Source organism: Dendrobium catenatum, unplaced genomic scaffold, assembly GCF_001605985.2.
Source record: "Dendrobium catenatum unplaced genomic scaffold, ASM160598v2 fragScaff_scaffold_756, whole genome shotgun sequence".
NCBI lineage: Eukaryota > Viridiplantae > Streptophyta > Magnoliopsida > Asparagales > Orchidaceae > Dendrobium > Dendrobium catenatum.
The window spans coordinates 99,071-116,855 of NW_021319218.1; the positions used below are offsets into that span (position 1 = coordinate 99,071).

Below are 17,785 nucleotides of genomic sequence, written 5' to 3' on the forward strand. Positions count from 1 at the left end.
ATCCATCCTGTTTTCCATGTATCTCAGCTGAGGAGAGCCATCAGAGATTATGCTACCAATTCGGAGTTACCAGAGACACTAACTGATGAGATGGAGATGATATTGGATCATTGGAGGTTATGGAGGTTCGCCAGAAAGCAAATGGAGATACATAAGTCCTGATCAAATGGAAAAATCGCCCTGACTACGAAGCCACGTGGGAGCCATACGAGGGGATGAAAAGCCACGTGGGAGCCATATGGGAGCCATACGCTCGATGAAAAGCCATAAGTCCTGATCATTTCCCGATTTCCACCTTGAGGACAAGGTGGTTCTTTGGGAGGGCGGTATTGTTAGGCCGGTTTAGGGTGAATCGGCCCAGCCAGCCAAGGGGCCGGCTTTGCAAGTCTACAGGAGGCGGAAACATTCCGCCTCCCTCTACTAATCCCCCCCATTGGGCGGGCCCCACTGCTCAAAGACAATTTTAAATTTAAAAGGAGGGGACGGCAGGGGTTGTTTGGTCTTTTTATGTATTTTAATTAATTGTATGCTTTAAGTATGAGAGGGAGATTAGGGCAAGGGATGCTTTTGATTATTCATAAATTCTCTTGTTGTTCCTTTGGGTGCGAGGGCTCTAGATTTGATTTTCTAGAGATTGGGAGAGTGTGATCCTCCTCTCGAATAGAGGGTCTTTGTATCTTTGCTGTTTTTCCTTCATCAACTAGTGAAAATACAAGTTATTTGGGTGATTTTTCTCCACTATTCTCTCAGATTTTCTGTTTTTGTCCACTGTTCTTGCTGTTTTTCTGCTGTAAACAGCGGATTTCATTAAGATTTGCTTCAAAGTTAGCTAGGAAATATTTGAAATCAAGTATTTCCTATCAGCATCAGTTTGGTATCAGAGCTTTAGGTTGTTGTGAATCTTCCTTTTTCTTTAAAAAAATAAAAAAATAAGAACAACCAAAACAATCAACAAGCAAATTGACAACAAATAGGTAACTTACAACAATAACTGAAAACATTGGCTAATACCCTGGCTGCCCTAAATCTAAACAACGCTTATACACAAAAAATTGAAAGTGAAGATGAAACACCACGATACCAAAATAGAAACAATAGGCAATAGGATCATGGGATTAAAATTGGCATTTGTGAATTTGAAGGCAAACTACAATATGAAGAATTCCTTGAATTGGATGAGAAGATGGGCCAATATTTTGAATGAAAAGAAATCCCCTAAAACAAAAAAAATTAGGTTTGCTAGTTTAAAGCTGACGGATCATGCATTAACCTGGTGGAAAAATCTTTAAAATAACATAATAAGAAGAGGGAAAGAGAAAATTCAAACATGGGGAAGAATGAAAGAAAAATGTGAGGAAAATTCTTGCATTATGACCATTCCCGAACCATATTCCAAGAATACAATAACATTCTTCAACTCAATTTATCGAAGAATACACAAAAAAATTTTATAAAATGCAATCCAGAAAAGATTTAAATGAAATTAAGAAACAAACCATAACTCGATACATCAATGGATTCAAGTGGTTAATCCTAGATCAACTAAATTTTCACCACGTAATCAAACTCGATGAGGCCTATCGCATGGCATTGAAGATTGAGACACAACAACAAAGTAACAACAATAAAAATTTTGATCCAACCAAACTTAAGCAATGTCGGGGAAGTAAAACTCAAACTTCACAAGCTATCATAAGGTTAACTTCTTCAAATCCAAATCTTCGACAAAAATCTAATGAAACTCCAGATAATGAAAAAAGGAAAAGGAGTATTTGGAACAAAACCAATTGGACCCTGTTATACGTGTGATTTATATGGTCATCTTTCAGCCATTTGTAGAAAAAACAACCCACCTTGAACCAACTACATTGAAGAAAAGGATAATCATGAAAATGTGGAAGAAGATAAATCTGAAGTAGAAAAAGAGGAGATGAAATTAATTGATGTTGAAGGTGACCAAGGAGATCATTATTTAATTATCTTAAGGGTCTTGACTACCAAATAAAATGCTGGAGATAAATGGTTTAGAAGAAATATTTTGCAAATCACATGTACTGTAGAAGGAAAATTGTGTATCCTCATGATTGATAATGGTAGCTCCGAAAATTTTGTGTCACTACTCAAGAGGTACCAATCACTCAGCAATGCCTTGTCAGCCTTTCAATTGGAAAATTTTACAATGACCAAGTACTATTTAACATCATGCCTCTCGAGGTTTGTCATATTCTTCTAAGTCGACCTTAGCAATACGATCATAAGATCATTCACAATGGAGACATTTACACCCTGACTCAAGATAACAAGGAGTTCACCCTATATCTCCAAATGAAAATTTTTGACCCTTCGACAAAATCTATCCAAACGACATCAAAGTAGGGGTGTAAACGAGTCGAGTCGAGTCGAGTTTTGGCCCTTATCGAGCTCGGCTCGTTAGATAGAAAGCAAGCTCGAGCTCGACAGTCGAGCTCGAACTCGAGCTCGTGTCACTGTTAACGAGCTCGAGCCGGCTCGCGAGCCGGCTCAGCTCACTTACACCCCTACATCAAAGTCACCCACTCCTGAATTGCTTCTCAATACAAATGAACTCAAAAATACCAAAGTGATCTATCTTGTGGTAGGAAAAGAGACTGAAGTAAACAAAAAAATTTCTAAAGAAATTCAACCTATGATCAACGGATATGAAGACATAACTCTTGAAGAACTACCTGATTCCTTGCCTGCACTAACAGTTATCCAACACTATTGTTCATGTACCCGGAGCAAATTTACCCCACCTGCCTCACTATCTTATGAGTCTTATTGAACATGAATAGCGTCACAAACAAGTAACTGAAATCGTAACTAAAGGATTAATCAGAGAAAGCATGCGCTCATATGATGTCCTAGCACTATTTGGAACTTGGAGGATATGTGTTGACAATCGGGATATAAATAAGATGACCATCAAGTATATGTTTCCAATCTTAAGACTTGACGATATATTAGACATGCTTAGTGGTGCTGAAATTTTCTCCAATATTGACTTGAGAAGTGAATATCACCAAATCCAAATATGATCTGGTGATGAGCGGAAAACAGCCTTTAAGACCAAGGAAGGACTCTTTGAATGGCTAGTCATGCCTTTTGGATTATCAAACGCTCCTTGCACGTTTATGCAAACCATGAATCATATCTTACGACCTTTTTTTGGAAAATTTGTTGTGGTTTATTTTGATGACATTTTGATTTATGGCACTTGTCCCAATGATCATCTAGAACATGTGAAACAAGTCTTCCAAATTTTAAGAGAACAAAGCTTATACATCAACTTAAAAAAGTGCTCTTTCATGACTCATAGTTTGACTTTCCTTGGGTATATTGTCTCTGTTGATGGTATCATAGTTGACCCCATAAAAATTGAAGCAATCCAAAGTTGACCAACCCCAAAAAACATTAGTGTTGTTAGCAGATTTCATGGATTAGCCTCTTTCTATTGAAGATTCATGAAAATTTTCAATACTATGATTTCACCCAACACTGCTTTTTTTTTTTTAAAAGCAATTTTAAATGGACCCCTGAAGCTGAAAATGCCTTTCATCTGATTAAAACAAGAAATAGCCGAGCATCCATTCTTAGGTTATTTGACTTTGACAAGATGTTTGAAGTAGACTATGATGCATTCCATGTAGGCATTGGAGTTATCCTTAGTCAAGAGGTAGACCTGTAGCTTTCTTTAGCGAAAAACTCAATGAAACCCAATCCCTATATTTCAACTTACGCTGTTGAGTTTTATGCGATTGTCCAGGCCCTAAAATTCTGAAGACATTATCTTATCCAATGGGAATTTGTGCTAAACTCTGATCATGAAGCATTAAGATACTTATAATCTTAGAAAAATTTGAATCAGAGACATGCTAAATGAACATCATTTTTACAAGAGTACACATTTCATCTTAAATACAAAGTTGGAGTTGTGAATAAAGTTGCTAATGCTTTAAGCAGATGAGCCCACTTATTGGTAACTCTTCACCACACTGTAGTTTCTTTTGATTCCTTGAAAGATACCTATGCCACTGACCCAGACTTCAAAACTATTTGGGAATCATGTTGTACTTCTCCAATTGATCCCTATGCTCAATTTACCATCCAACAAGAATTTTTGTTTGAGTGAACTAGATTTTGTCTCATCCAAAGCTCTTTACGTGAAAAACTCATCCAAGAACTTCATGGCAGAGGATTAGGAGAACATTTTGGTCAAGAAAAGACTACAACCTTAGTTGAAGAACAATATTATTGGTCCCACATGCGAAAAGCCGAAAATATATATCAAAGTTTGTAAAACAATATAAAACCTATCAATCATTTAAAGGAACAACCCAAAACACCGGTTTATATACTCTTTCGATTCCAAACAAACCTTGGGAAGATATCACTATGGACTTTATTTTAGAATTACCTGTAACAGCTCGGAAGTTCGATTTTGTGTTTGTTGTTGTTGACCAATTTAGCAAAATGGCACATTTCATCCCTCCTTTAACGCATCTCATGTTGCTGATTTATTTTTTAAAGAAATTGTAAGACTTCATGACATACCTAGAACTTTTACTTCTGATAGGGATATTAGGTTCTTAAGTCTTGTTTTTTAAGGTTCTTAAGTCTTTTTTGGAGAGCACTATGGTTAAAATTAGGGACTACTCTCCAATTAAGTAGTGCATATCCATCAGAAATTGATGGACAAACTAAAGTCCTAAACAAAAGTTTAGGAAATTTGCTTAGGTTTCTTGCTAGATAAAGACTTTATCAATGGGATTTGATTTTACCCCAAGCCGAATTTTCTTATAACAATTCCCTTAACCAATCCACTATAAAAACCCAATTTGAAATTATGGCCAACCTGTTCCCCACATCTTATATCGAACTTCATTGCCCATGTATGGTAGAATCAATGCTGAAGCTAAAGAAAGTGTTGATCATATTCAATCGGTCCAACATCAGGTTCTAGAAAAACTCTGTATGACAAATACTAAATATAAAACAACAGCTGTCAAACATCGGAGAGTGTTTTTTTCAAGAAGGAGATTTAGTCATGGCTTACTTTCGACGATGTCGCTTTCCTATTGGCACATTTGACAAATTAAGTCAAAAGAAATTTGCTCCTTTTCGAGTTTTTTGAAGATTGGGAACAAATGCTTATCTGCTGGATCTTTCACCTTTTGTTGGGACTTCTCATGTGTTCAATGTTGTCGATCTTTCTACGTATGAAGGAGAGCTAATTGATTATGTAGACATTGAAACTTTACCCTTTACTATAGTTTAGAGCAGTGATGAATTTATTGATGATGTTGTGGACATTTGTGCAACTCGGACTAGACATGGAGTGCATTTATATTTTTTGGTTAGGTGGATTGGACAACCTCTAACTGACTATTCCTGGATTGAAGATGAAAAGTTGCAGATTTGTCGACCTGATATCTTTCAGCGGGTTACTGAGGCATTCTCATCAGGAGATGAGATTCTTCCACTATGAGAGAATTGATGCAATCAAGAATTGTTAATCTATGTTTTCTTTATTTTTTTTTAAATGTTTTGGACTCTTTGTAATTTGGACTCAGATTTTTTTATTTGCAATACCCTATGATGGAAAACAATTTATGATCATGCTTGAGTGTGGGCTCTTAGGAAGTTTCACTCCTTTGGTTTCCACTTGTGTTGATCTAGCTTCTTTGGCGGTTAGTTGGGTATTTATTTTGGGCTATTTTGCTTATTGAGCTTGGCCCAACTCTTTCCCTATGTTAGTTGTTTTTCCCCATGCTGCTAGCTTTTCCCATGCTGTTGTCATGTTTTTTCCTGTTGCTAGCTGTTCGGTTTCCACCTTGCTGTTTTCCTATACTTGAGAGGCTTCTATTGGTTGTTTGGGTGGCATAATTAAGTGAGCAATTTATGACAATTTCCCCCTTCTTTTCCTACATATATGGGTTGTTTTGCTGTGGAAGGGGTTGGTTGTTATTGTTGCTAGTGTAATCATACTAAAACCTGCGGGCTATTTAGCTTGCGAGCTATCTTCTTATAACTTCTTTTTTCTATTTCGTCTCGGTCTTCTATCTAATCTTCTCTCCACGGTTCCCATTTCACATGTATCTTTATTCTCCAAATATTATGAGTTTCAAGATGTTGTGCTCTGTTTGTTGGTATTTGCCGGAGGAGTGCTGACTTGAGCTGGATCAAAATTTCTGTGGTGAACCATTGGTTTGTCCTTTCATTTGAGCACCTTCCCTATTTTGGGTTTTGCATTTGAGGTGACCTTTTTTCTAGGTTGTTCTGAAGGTAGTTAATTTTAAGTTTTAGTTTGTTCTTTGCAAGATTTCATAATCATTTACATATATCTGTTTACTATGAAGTTTTATTTAGTTGGTGTTGGTTTATATTTTATTGAAAGGATATATCTTGTTGCATTCCTAGTGTACTCCTACTTGGCTATAGAACTGAGGTTGCATCAGTGAAACTGTCAAAACCTCCTTTAGGAATTTAAACCTGCTCCTTTTGACGATTGCTTCTTTTCTCTATTTTCCTTTTTTTTTCCCCACCAGCCAAATTCTATTGAAATGCAAACTTAACCATTGCGGGCAACCACTCTTCTACGTAATATTTTGCTGGAGAACAAAGTAAAAAATAAAAAAAATCTTGATAGATTAACTGTAGTTTACTTTAGATTGCACTTCAAGTTATAGTTAGAAGACAAAAAGGCAAAATAGGAATAAATAATTACAACGAATTGCATATGACTAAAAGTTGTCTGTCTTAGCAAAGGTTTTCTCGAGGCACTTGTGCATCAGTAAGTATGGGCAGACATCTTTTTTTTTAATTTATTTTTTGCTTTTACAATTTCACTCAAATCCTAATGGATGTAAATGAAGACCATTTGCCAAATTGATGATCAATATATGATGATATTAAAGTTAACTTATCATATTCTTCATTTTATTTAATTGTATTCATAAGTTAACTGATCTTCTTCCTCTACTTTTAGATGTTATTTTATTGGTTTCTTATCATCTTGTTATGAAATCATCATACCATGAGATCCGTATAATGATTTTTCATTTTTCATTCATTCTTGTTGATTGTTTTTTGAGGTATTAAACTTATTATTTGCAAATCATTTTAAACAGCTTCTATCCAAGCTATCCATGACCTTAGGTTTATTAATGTTTCCTTCATAATTCTCTAACTTTAATTTTATGAACTCGTCTAATGTATCATTTTTACCATTCATTTTGTATGTTCAAATCACTTATGTCTATTTTTAATTGCATTTTCTTAAATTGACGTCACTCCAAATTTTTCTATAATATAGTCATTTCTTAATTAATTCTTAGTTTGTCATATATCTTAGTATTCTTATTTTTTTTATACTTAAATATCAATGATGTTTCACAAACCATCATTTAGATCCATACAACATGCTTGTCTAATTGCGACTTTATAAAATTTAACTTTTAAGCCTCAATAATATCCTTTTATCACGAAACTTTTGAGAAATATTTCTATTTTAATCATTTAACCTTAATTCTAAAAGTTATAACTCCTTATATATCTTATTCTTTTTTTTAATAGATCTAATATTCTGAAATCTATCACATCTTGGTATTATCTTATCTTATGATAATATTGAAATATAATTGTTAAGATCATACCCACTAAAATAATGTATCATATACTCATTCTTAATTCTATTTATTTTAAGGTTTTATCTTCTAAACATTTCCTCAACTATTTTAATTTCCCCTAATTTAGTTGATGTCTTATTAAGTATAAGTATATCATTTCTAGAAAACATACATCGAGACGCCATATACTTTTCTATTTCCATTTCAATTATGTTACTACCAGTGGTTTCAAAAGTTTGAGTATTTAATGCTTTGTTTATATACAGATACAGCCAACAATTTTATCTTCAATAAGATCATTATGTTAGGAAACACTTGAAGATTTCAAGTAAAACCAAACGCTATTGGTAAAAACAGCAAAAACAGTCCACAACTTACAATGGAAAACAACAAAATTAGTAATTTTGGAAATCAAATAGAACATAAAAAAAATACCAAGATACAATTTATCCTCTATTTGAGAGGAGGATCTATCTCTCCCAAATCTCTTGACGTTGCTATAGCCCAAAAACCTTAACCTAAGAGATCTCAAATTTCAGCCAAATTCAAGATGCCTTAACCCTAGAAAAACAAACTATTTAATGCATACAATTCAAAAAGAAATCTCTAAACAGTCCTTACATTCAAATTTTCCTCCTAACTCCCTCAAAAATCCTTCCTAAACGGCTCGGGTGGTGTGGGTGGTGTGAACGGCTCGTATAGGAGGCAGAAGATTTCTGCCTCTGTTATGTCTGAGTCGGTCCCGTGTGGGCCGATTGGACCAGTCCAATGGACTGGTCTAACAATACTCTCCTCCCAAAAACCCACATTATCCGCAAGGTGGAAAGATGACACCCTTCATTCATTCCTCATCACAAACGGTAAGAAGCTGAAGAGTTTGGACCTTACACCTGTGCCCCGACGTATAACTCTCATCACATCTGAAATAGAGCACCTACGCCCTCTACTCCTGTAATTCTGTTTTTGTGAGCTTCTTGAAGTTGTCTCCATGTCTTCCTCGTGTAATCTTTTCCTTTGAAGTTTTCCGAAGAGTATCCGGTGTTGGCTCCTTGGATGTCAATAAGGTGGTGGTCATCCTGTACGAGCCTCCTAAGCAGCTGCCTCATGTCTCACTCTTCAGGTGCCTCTGATCCTCCACCAATTGAGCTAGCTCCATAGCCTCTTAGCTTCTTGTGGATCAATGTCAGTACTAATTTCCGCATCATTTCCCAAAATGGTGATCTCATTCCTCGTGTATGTATAAGATCGAATCCATTCAATTTCTAAAAAGGATTACTAATCCTAAACTTTTCGACAAGTCTCGAGGTCTCATTACTCTAACTACTGCCCGAATCTCTAGTATCAGTCCCTTCATGAAGTTCCCCTCTAGCATTGTCTTAGAAAGGCGGTCCTATCGGCTAGCAAGGTACTTGAACCTCTCCCGGTGTTTTATCACTGAACAATCCTGTGTCAAGGCGAAGAACTGCTCGTAGAAGTTGACCCTTGCCGGTTCGGAAATGTTCTTCCAAATAATTCTTGAACTCCCACCAAATCCGTATGGGTTGTCGCATGTTCGTCCATTGGTACCAAGCCAAAGCCTTCCCTTCCAAACATAAGCCCGCTGTTGTTAGTTTCTTCTCCTCCGTTAACCCATTGACGACAAAATATCTTTCAACCTTGTAGATCCACCCACAAGCATCCTCTCCCTCAAAGATTGACATCTTAAGTTTCATCACCCTTAGATCTCCTTTGTTCCCTCTGTTCCCTCTATAATTTCCCATTCCCCAAGGGGGTGGTTCTCCCCAAGTATCACAGTCATCCCTTCTATGCTCATACCCAAATCTTTCATCAAATTCTCACATTCTCCTTTCAAATTCAGCAGCCCTTAGATCATAATAAACTCATTCCCTTTCAAATTCAGCCCCCCTTCGGTCATAATTTCTTCAAATTCAGCACGTCTTCGTTCTTGCCCTACCTCCTCACACTTCTCACCATACCCTCTACCCGGCTCTTTCCTAGAAAATAGGCTCTAGGGAAGGTATTCTCTCTTCTCTCTTTTGAGTTTCGACCTCCTGATCTTCCCTTTGACTTATTGGCTTAGAGTTTTCTCCACTTTCCTGGCTGTCAGTGACTTCCCTCGTCTTCGACGACATTTTTTTATTTTTTCCCTCGAGCACTTTCTTTAACATCTCCCTTAAGCCCATATCTTTTTTGCTTTAGTTATGGATGTCCTCACTAGACATTTGCAAGAGCATGTACCTTGGTGTATGTTTTTTGTTGATGATATTCTTCTTGTTGATAAGACTAGAGACGGGGTTGAATGTAAACTTGAATTATAGAGGTCAACATTAGAGTTTAAAGGTTTTCACTTGGTAAATCTAAAATTGAGTATATGGAGTGTAAATGTGTAATTTTAGTAGTAATAGACCTAGTGAGGGGATTGTGACTTTGAGCGATCAAGTCATTAATAAGAGTACACATTTTAGAAATCTTGGATCTATTGTTTAGAGTGATGGTGAAATATATCGGGATATTATCGACATATTTCAAGTTGGATGGTTGAAGTGGAGGAATGCATCGGGTTTGTTATGTGATAAAAAATATAAAGCGCCAGTGGAAGATAAAATTAGATAGAGTTGCCTTAGATGGTTTGGTCACATAAAACGGCGGCCTTCCGATGACCCAGTTAGGTTAGTAAAGTAGAGGTTTTAGATTTGACTTATGTTAAGTAAGATAGAGGTAGACATAAAAAGACTTGGTTAGAAAATATTAGAAATGATATTTCTTTATTAGATTTAAACGAGAATTTGACCTTTAACAGGACACAATTGAGAAAAGGATTCGTGTAGTCGACCCCACGTAGTGGGACAAAGGCTTGATGTTGTTGTTCTTGTTGATCTTATTATGGATTACTAAAATTTCTTTCTTTAAATCTGAAACTTAAGTTTGTAAATCTGAAATATCAGATTTCATTTGTCCGATCTCCCCTTCGAGACGTTCCTCCAACACATCCACTTTCTTGGCCGCCATCGATACCCGGATTTTTGTTAGAATAAAAATCTGAATCTCGATTCCAAAAAACAACAAACCTGTCTTCCTCTGGCCCATAAACAGCCGTTGTAATTCACATAAACATCCCCAAAAGGTCCCAAAATTTTCTTTCATATCAATTTGTTAGGAAACACTTGAAGATTTCAAGTAAAACCTAACACTATTGGTAAAAATAGCAAAAACATTCTAGAACTCCAATGGAAAACAACAAAAACAGTAATTTTATTGCAAGAAATCAAATAGAATGGAAAGAAAATATCAAGATACAATTGATCCTCTATTCAAGAGGAGGATCTATCTCTCCCCCAAATCTCTAGACGCCGCTAAAGGCCAAAAACCTAAACTTAAGAGAGACAAATTTCAGCCAAATTCAAGATGCCCTAACCCTAGGAAAATAAACTATTTAATGCATACAATTTAAAAGGAAATCTCTAAACAATCCCTACATTCAAATTTCCCTCCCGACTCCCTCAAAAAATCTTTCTAAACGGCTCGGGTGATGTGGGCGGTGTGCACGGCTCGTATAGGAGGCGGAAGATTTTCGCCTTTGTTATGCGTGAGCCAGTCCCGTGTGGACGGGTTGGACCGGTTCAATGGACTGGTCTAACACATTATTATCATCATTAGTCTTATTCTAGCTATTTTTAATATATTTATGAATTATCATTCTCCATCATTCCCGTTGAGTATCCACATCGCTTTTGATTTTATTGTAACAAAAGATTCCCCTTTGATGTGGAGAAGACTCATATCAATAATTATGATCTTACATATGGACAATTCTTCAATATATTGTCCATTCGAAACAAAGTCTTTTCTTTGTGCATCAGTAAGAAAATATATCTTTTTTTGAGAGAGAAACTATTTCACCAATCGAGTCACAAGTATCTGACATCTTCATACATAACGATTTGTTTTTCTCATATTCATACTTAAGGTGCTAAATTTGTTTTGCTCATATCCATTTGCATAACTTCTACCCACCATTTCTTTGCTTTACTCTTTTTTTAATATATTCACATTTAACACTATCGTTGCCAGGTCCCAAGTCCTTGATGAGAAAAGTGGTGGGTTGCGTTAGGTAGTCGACAACCAGCGTAAAACTTGTCGAATAATAATGACATGAATCCTTTAAGAAATTTTGGATATGAGTCTAAATTAAATTTTTGGAATGACTTAGAAGAATTATTACAAAAGATACCTATAGAAGAAAGAGTTTTTATTGGAAGAGATTTAAATGGACATGTTGGTAGAGAGATAGATGATTTTAAAAGCACTCATGGTGGCTATGGTTTTGGAACAACAAATGAAGGTGGCAAGACCATATTAGATTTTTGTTTAGCTTATGATTTTCAATTGCTAATACCTTATTTAAGAAAATTTATCGGTTAGGAGAGTAGAGGTATTAGATTTGATTTATGTTAAGAAAGGTAGAGACAAACCTAAAAAGACTTGGTTAGAAAATATTAGGAATGACTTTTCTTTATTAGATTTAAACGAGAATTTGACCTTTAATAGGACACAATAAAGAAAAAGAATTCATGTAGCCCACCCCACGTAGTGGGATAAAGACTTGATGTTGTTGTTGTTGTTGTTGTTTTTGCATTTTAAACCCCTTATTTTTTGGTACTATGTTATATTTAATTGGGGCAACTATCATGGTCTCTCATATAAATATTTCTTAATCTGTCAATCCTAGTTTTGTTATATATCTATCTTTTTTTTAACAATGTCATTTTCCTAACATTTAATTCCATATAATATAGCTAGTGTAATCATAGTTTTCGAAAAATTGTCTTTAATTTTATAATGTTCTTATATTGCATGGTATCTTAAGACACGTCATTTTAATCACATAATTTGAGCACTATTTTTTAATCTTATTTATGTTGCCATTCTTTTATAGAATTGACTTCATTTAAATTTATCACATCTAACTTTTACTTATAATATTTAGTCATAAATATCAGTTTTACACTCACTAAAAAAGCATACGATATTGTCGGCATTTAGTTTATTAATGTCAAGTGTCTTATCTTTATAATTATTTTCTCCACCATTTTAAATTTCTACTTATTTCAACAATGATCTCATCGATTATGATAATAGCATGTAATGAGGTGCCCAGTTTGAACATCAGTCTTTCTAGCATTGTTATCTAATAGTTACTACTCTTATTCTAAGATATTATTTTTCAATTAATTCTTTATAATTTTTACAAATATCCATCATAACATTCTCACCTTTGCCACACCCACCGCACACCCAATATAGTTTTTGTGAATTATTTGTTATCCAATAGTTGGACCCCTTGAATTATTCAGGTTTCATTTGGGACAACTTTCTTGCAGCTTCTTAAAGTATTTTTTTAGTGCAAAATTTTTAATTTTTGTACTAGAAAGCTGATTTAAGAAGCAGCAAAAAAGTTGTCCCAAATGAAATCTCAGTCTAATGATTTTTTTTAGATATAGCCCATTTTAAGTTCTTAAGTTATTTTTATTGTATAGTACTAGTACTCCTTGGTCATTTCTCAATTATTGTTGATGAGCTTTAACAAGAAGTTATCTTTATCTATCTATATTCCCTTTTTGTAATTGATGCGAGATACTTAGGCTTATCAAAGTAGCATCACTTGTCCTCTGGCATAATTGACTGATGAGTGATGACTATCAGTTTTCACGTCCGCTAATTTTGGCTTTGTTTGGGACAGCTTTTTTATTGTTTTATGAAGTAATTTTTTTTACTAAAAATTGAAATTTAATATATTTTTTACTAAGAAATTGCTTCATAAAGCAGTAAGTAAGTTGTCTCAAACGAAACCTTTGTAACATGCTACCATCCAAATTCTTTCTTTCTAAGCTACACATCTCATCAATTTCACTTGTATGCTTTTAGGACAATGGCAAACCTTTCTTCCTACATGCTAAACCGCATAGCAAAAACTTCCAAAATGATTGATTAACCAAGCACAATTAAGTTTCGATCTGTTTGTATTAAGAAGGGTATCTCTCAATTTTCTTCCATCTTGTTATTTATAACCTGCAGCTGTTATGCGATCAAGTGGGTTTGAATATCTAAAAGAGAATTGCCCCTCGCTGCAGTCGGAGCTTCTGAAGATCATTGCCGGGTGTGAAGAGGAATGCAGCAGCGGCGGCAAAAGCCGGAGCGTTTGGGCCCAGCTATCCGATGGCGGCGATTCGAATGGTCGGAGGGTAAGGCAACGAACTTGAAACATATAAAACTGGTCCTCTTCTTCTCCTCCTCCGGCGAGAGAGCATTTGTGTCAAAGTGATTGAATCTGGTTGCTGGATGACTGGGGCATAGCTTTATAGTCTATTGTATCTGTAGCTTTTTTCTTGTGGATAATGGAGTGAGTTGATAAAAATACTATAGGCCTTCCTGTAGCTGTTGACATGAAGATTTGCTAGTAATAGGGACAATACTGAACATGGAAGCATGAAAGTTGTATTGTAGCATAATCAAATGTACTTCTGCTTATCTACCATGAGTAGGCGAATCGCCGAATCCTTCCCGACGTCGTCGATGCCTTATGGGAGTAGGAATAGTTCTCATTGAATTTAGTTGGCACCGACTCAGAAATCATTTATTGTCATCCAAGTTGCAGCCGCTTTGAATTGTGGGGGTTTGTTTTTCTTGTTTTTTCCTCATGGAGCTATGCATTGTTGAAGACTTGAGAGCGTCTCCAGCTGAACGTCTAATGCTCGTTTGGCGTCGCTGATTTGCTCCATCCGATTGTCTAATAAAATGTCATTCGTGTGAGGATGAACAGTACGATACCGATATTGGCTATTTAGGAATTAGGATAGCTGACTTAGCTTTTTAGAGAATTTTTTTACCGCCCCTTTTTATGGATTTTTAGAATTTTTTTTTTCTTATCATCGGGGAACATACAGGCTCTATTTTTAGGAATTTTTTATGAGAAGCTATTTCTTATAGATAGGTTGTTGTAAGAAAGGTATTTTATTTTTTAAATTAAAAAAAATTATTAGACCCATAATTGTTTCAGAAATTTTATTTTTTAATAAAAGATCTATAATTATTTAATTTTCCTAAATGAAGTCTTAGGCCTATTTGGAGCTATTAAAGTTTTTTTTTTATTTGAAGGTGGTTGTAAAGTTATTTTAGAGTTTTTTTTTTAATTGTTGTAGAAAATAATTTTTTATAAAAAATATTTTTAAAGTAGTGAAAAAATAATGATTAAAAAAAATTATGGTTGTGAGATAAAGAGCAAAGTAGTAAGAAATTTGTCTCAAATGAAATTATAATGTGAAAAAAATTATAGTAATATATTTTAATGCAAAATGTATTAAAATGAGATTGAAAATTATTTATATTATATTAATTTGAAGGAAAAATAAAATGACATTAATGCTCTGTTAAATTTTTCCAGTGATGAGTACAAACAAAAATTTCCGCCATGACCATTAGCTCATGCAGTTTGTTGGGCGATTGTTGTGCTTCAGCCTTTGCTTATTGTTCATTGCTTGTTGGAGGTATGGGTGTCAATTAGGGTCAACGGGTCAGGTTCGGGTCAAATCCGGAACTGTCCCGACATTGTTCAGGTTAAACCGAATCCGACCCGTTTTTAAAAACAGGTCAGGTCAACCCGACCCGACATGAATGACCTGAAGTTGATCTAAAATTGCTAGTTTTCGGGTCAAAATCGGGTTAATCTTCGATTTTAGGGTCAAAATCTGGTAAAAAAAACTTGAGCAATAAATAGCATTTGACATTTTTTTCCTAAATGTGGATAAGTTTATGATGGATTTAAAATAATAATAATAAATAAATAAATAAAATTTTTATTAAAAAAAAAACACTTTATTCTTTCATTGATCATATGAGTGAAAGACAGAGTACAAGTGGAAACACAAGAACCGTCCCTGTGGCCCAACGATGTGTATATTTCAATCCCACATGAGCGGCTGGAAGATTTGAAGGCCCCTCAAATGATAGTTCAATCTCAAATAAATTAATGATTTTTATATTAGGAAAATATATTTAGATATTTGTGCTCTTAGTGCATTAGTTAGAAATAATACGCTCAGTTCGCCCAATAGATTAATAAATAAATTGAGACCAATATAAAACATTTTTTTTTATAAGACAAATTTTATTCCAACAAAAAAAGAGGAGTACATCAAGCTTAAAAACGGAACGAAAAAAAGCTACAGAGATACCATCAGGCTCAGTATTTTGCAGAGGCTTCGAACTACTCCAAAATCAGGCACGAGCCATCCACTTTGGAGTGAGAACTATAAATTGCATCCGCAAATAATAAATTAAACTTCAACGAAAAGGCAACCACCATAGATAAACCATAGAGCCTTCCAACCAATGCAGCTCATAGCCACCTCCCAAAGGAGAGAAACAGAAGAATGATCCAAAACACCACAACCACTATGAAACCAATAAGCATAGAGAAGAGCCAAAGGCAACCGAAACCAGCATCACAATCCCAAAATTATTTCCTACCACGTCTACTCCTCCCCACGAGAGGAAATAGAAACACCAAGCCGGTCATTCTGCAAGGAAAAATTATCCCTAGGTTCTTCCTCCTCACTTGACTCTGAAGATGAATTGGACAAACATTAAAGCCAATCTATTTGCATTCTCACACTCTCCCCCGAATTGACACCCACATGTGAAAGCAACGCGTCAGGTGATATTAAACTAACAGGAACCTCAACAAAAGTGCAAAATACTTGAACAGTAGGCGTCACAAGGGAAATAACATAAGGGACAACCAAACAAGCAGAGACCTCATCGGCTGGGAGAGCAGACACAGCCAAAACATCAAAAATTTAGGCTAGATACAGAATGAAACAGGGGCCCCTCCCTCCAAAACAGAGACCTCATCAGCTGGATCACGTTTGAGGGTGGTGGGCAATAAGGGCCCCTCCCTCCAAAATCTCAACAGAGTCCAACTGGACTAAATTAACAAGACTAACCTCCTCACACACCACGCCATTCTCAACCAGAACAGGAGAGACAATATCAGAAGAAACAAAGGCAGGGGCAATAGATGGCACATGTAATTCACAACAGACTCATTTCCTTCAACCGGAACCACAATAATAGACAGGTTTTCCACCAGGTCACCAACCCCCAACGAATTAGATGGAGGAGGCAAGGTAGCTGAAACAAGATTAGGGTGAAGAATCCTATACCCAACCTTTGAATGTCTTAAAGTCATACACTGCGCACAATAGTCAGGAAAATCTTCAAAAATCACAGATTGAACATAACCAGTGCTATCCTATTTTGTTCGGGTACTGTTTGGACACATCCAGTTCAACCAAAATGCACGCAACCGACGAACGTGAGCCAATGGAAGTAGCATTATTAGTTTTCAACGGTTTGCCAAAAATTGATCCTAAACCATGAAGAATACGTGAGGCAAACAAGTGATGCCGGAGGTTAGGGAAAAAAATTCAGATAGGTATAACTGGTGATTCGATCTCAATATCCAAGTTAGGAGACCATTTAATCAATTTCATATAACAATTACTCACAAAATATGACATATGAGCAAAGTCCCTACAATAATCCCAAGTCGTTAAAGAGCTTAATCAACACGTTACGCTGATTCAGGACAGTGACTGAGACTTTACCATTAAGCTTAAGCTTGAAAAAAAAGAAACTCCTAATTGCATCAAGGGAAGGTCTACGCCCATAAAATTTACCAACCAGAGAAAATTCGAACGGAGCAGACAACGACTGGATTTCCGCCTCGGAAATCCACAGAGCAGGTAAACCTCTATGCGAGGAAACCCTAAGTTCAGGAAAAGGAGCGGAAGAAGGTGAAAAACCAGAAAGAGTGTCCTTAAAAGAAAGGGAGGATGATCCAACCAAAAAACCATGATCACGAAAAAGAGAAGGCGTCATAAAACCATAAAAAAGGAAAACAATGCTGAAGAGCAGAAATATAAGGAGAAGAAAAACTTCCCTGAAGCTCAAGAGGAGAAACACCCAACACCGAGCAGCCGGAAGGGGCGGCTAGGGCGAAACCCTAGCGCACCACTGAGAGCTAAAGATGAACCTCATCAGGGAATATATGATGATATAATGATGAATACTGAGACCAA

At 35.8% G+C, this 17,785-nt stretch overlaps 1 protein-coding gene across 4 annotated transcripts in view; it reads left to right on the top strand.

Annotated features, from left to right (window-relative positions):
• The window catches only part of LOC110100673 (BTB/POZ and MATH domain-containing protein 4-like), a 34,255-nt gene extending 20,044 nt beyond the window's left edge, over window positions 1-14,211 (top strand). For 3 of the 4 annotated variants that reach the window (XM_028696512.1, XM_028696511.1, XM_020828282.2), the window contains one exon: window positions 13,778-14,211. In XM_028696512.1, the coding sequence (XP_028552345.1) occupies window positions 13,778-13,906 (129 nt within the window). In that variant the 3' untranslated portion in view covers window positions 13,907-14,211. Of the gene's footprint in view, window positions 1-13,721 lie in introns of all 4 variants that reach the window. The other variant, XM_020828279.2, reaches the window with a different exon arrangement.
• Window positions 14,212-17,785: the final 3,574 nt, after the last annotated feature.